Raw genomic sequence first — 2,028 nt, forward strand, 5'->3', positions numbered from 1 at the left:
TAGACAGCATCAAATACACATCTCTGTTCATTAGTAAGTCTGGGCTCGGTTAGTGGAAATATCAGTTTTCAAACTACATTTATCATATTGTGTTTCCCTCATATATTCAAATTGATTATCCATATTAACATTACTATCATTACTATCATTACTATCACATTCAGGCAACGGTAAATTGTAGTATTGTAATTGTTTTCCATTTATTTTTAATAAAATATTATTAAGTAATCTCAAAGTTTTATTGTATATTGTATCGTTAAATGTGCTATTTGGATCTAGTACCTTTGATTGATGTAAAATATCATCAGACATACTATTACGGTGTAAAATCCATAATTCAAGTGGATCTGATATTTGACACGCACTCAACATGAGTGCAAATAAATATCGTAACTTTGAAGACGAATCATTCAGTGAAGCTTCGGTCAATGTCAATGACCAATGACTGTCATCATCTATTAAATTAAGTGTTTTGCATGCTTGTTGAAAAGTTGGATAAATAATATTGTTAACCGTTCGTTAATTTTGAAAAGAAGTTGGGCCTTTAACCACGTGTAGTAATAATCTCAAAAAATAGCATTCTGCATTATTTGGATGTACTGTATAAACCCTGCCGATTGCATCCGTAGAATATATATTATTTTCCAAAAGTTTCCCTCTTTTTCGCCTACTAAATGTATGGTTATTTGAGTCCCATGTGAAATATTTTGGCACTTCATGATATAATAATGTTTTAGCAAAATCATCAACTTGACACAGATCAAAAAATGCCAATAATGTAGTGTTTTTTGAATGATTTAAAATATGCTGAACATTATCTGCGGATGAAAAATATACTCTCTGACCATTTTCCAAATGAACTGCCAAGTGCTGTACGACTGGATGCCTTTGATGCAACGGAAATCCTAATATTTTCCAAACTGCCTCGTTGGTACTAATATATCGTCCAATTTGATAAATTCCAACTTCATCAAATTTATTCGTTAATGCAAATATAGCTTGATCAGACCCTTTATTAATATATTTACAAATGTATTTAATTGATTTTACTGAATGACACCATTCAACATTAATATGAGCATTGAATGTTTTTAATAGTAATGAATTGTATGGAACAATAAATCTATTATCAATTTCTACCAAGGTCGAATTTCGTAATACAGTTGATTTAAATCCACCACTTCTAAAATCCCTTCGTCTGTATAAAGGATAACCATCATATTCAGTAATAGTACTGTTAGTAAATGCTTTCGGATACCTAATAGAACAAACGCAATTTTTTTATTAAATATGCATTTCTTTTCATTACATGTATACAATAAAAATGCAAAATCATGTTAATCTTAAACTAATACGATTTGTTATGCAAAACCACCTTAAGTAGGTAACTACATGGCACTTGAATATATCTATCTCATAACTTGAAAATTAAATTTTTACTCATAACTTACAAAGAAAGTCCTATCGAAAAAATTTAACTTCAGCATCGTTATTATACAAAAAAGACATTAATTAAAAAAATGTAGAATATATATGAGGAGGTTTAAAGTTTAAACTGCATTATTGCTAAGATAGTTTAATAAATACATATGTGTGCGCTTTTGCACTAAAAAATAACTAAATACCTACCTACACTTAAACAAACACAAAATATAAGTTATACAAATAATGACATTTTATAAAGATACTTAATTTAAAAAATAAAAATTATAATTCAAAATATTTATAAAAATGTATAATAGTTATTAATATGAAATTGATTTAAATATGTATATTGAATATCAACATTTATTATTACCTTTTTGAACATTTTTGGTTTTCTCCCATACATGGAGAATTTGGATGCATATGACCACATGGCCCATGTACCATGTGTTTTTTAACTATTTCAAATAATTCAGGATCTATTTCGGGGTTTGGTAACTCAGCACTTATTATATCATCGACATCATTTGGTCTAATTTGATCAACTAACCAAACCAGTAAATGAGCATGAGGAAGACCTTAAATAATGAATCATTATACGTA

General features: G+C 28.3%; 1 protein-coding gene across 1 annotated transcript; it reads right to left on the reverse strand.

The window, feature by feature from the left end:
- Window positions 1-282: 282 nt before the first annotated feature.
- Window positions 283-1,970, reverse strand: LOC103311507 (the record flags this gene model as incomplete). The annotated part of the gene is made up of 3 exons (XM_008191141.1): window positions 283-455; window positions 543-1,258; window positions 1,799-1,970. Coding segments are annotated over 3 exons (1,061 nt in total), but the record flags the coding sequence as incomplete, so codon positions are not given.
- Window positions 1,971-2,028: the final 58 nt, after the last annotated feature.

The sequence above is a fragment of the Acyrthosiphon pisum genome, unplaced genomic scaffold, assembly GCF_005508785.2.
Source record: "Acyrthosiphon pisum isolate AL4f unplaced genomic scaffold, pea_aphid_22Mar2018_4r6ur Scaffold_3078;HRSCAF=3612, whole genome shotgun sequence".
Classification (NCBI taxonomy): Eukaryota; Metazoa; Arthropoda; class Insecta; order Hemiptera; family Aphididae; genus Acyrthosiphon; species Acyrthosiphon pisum.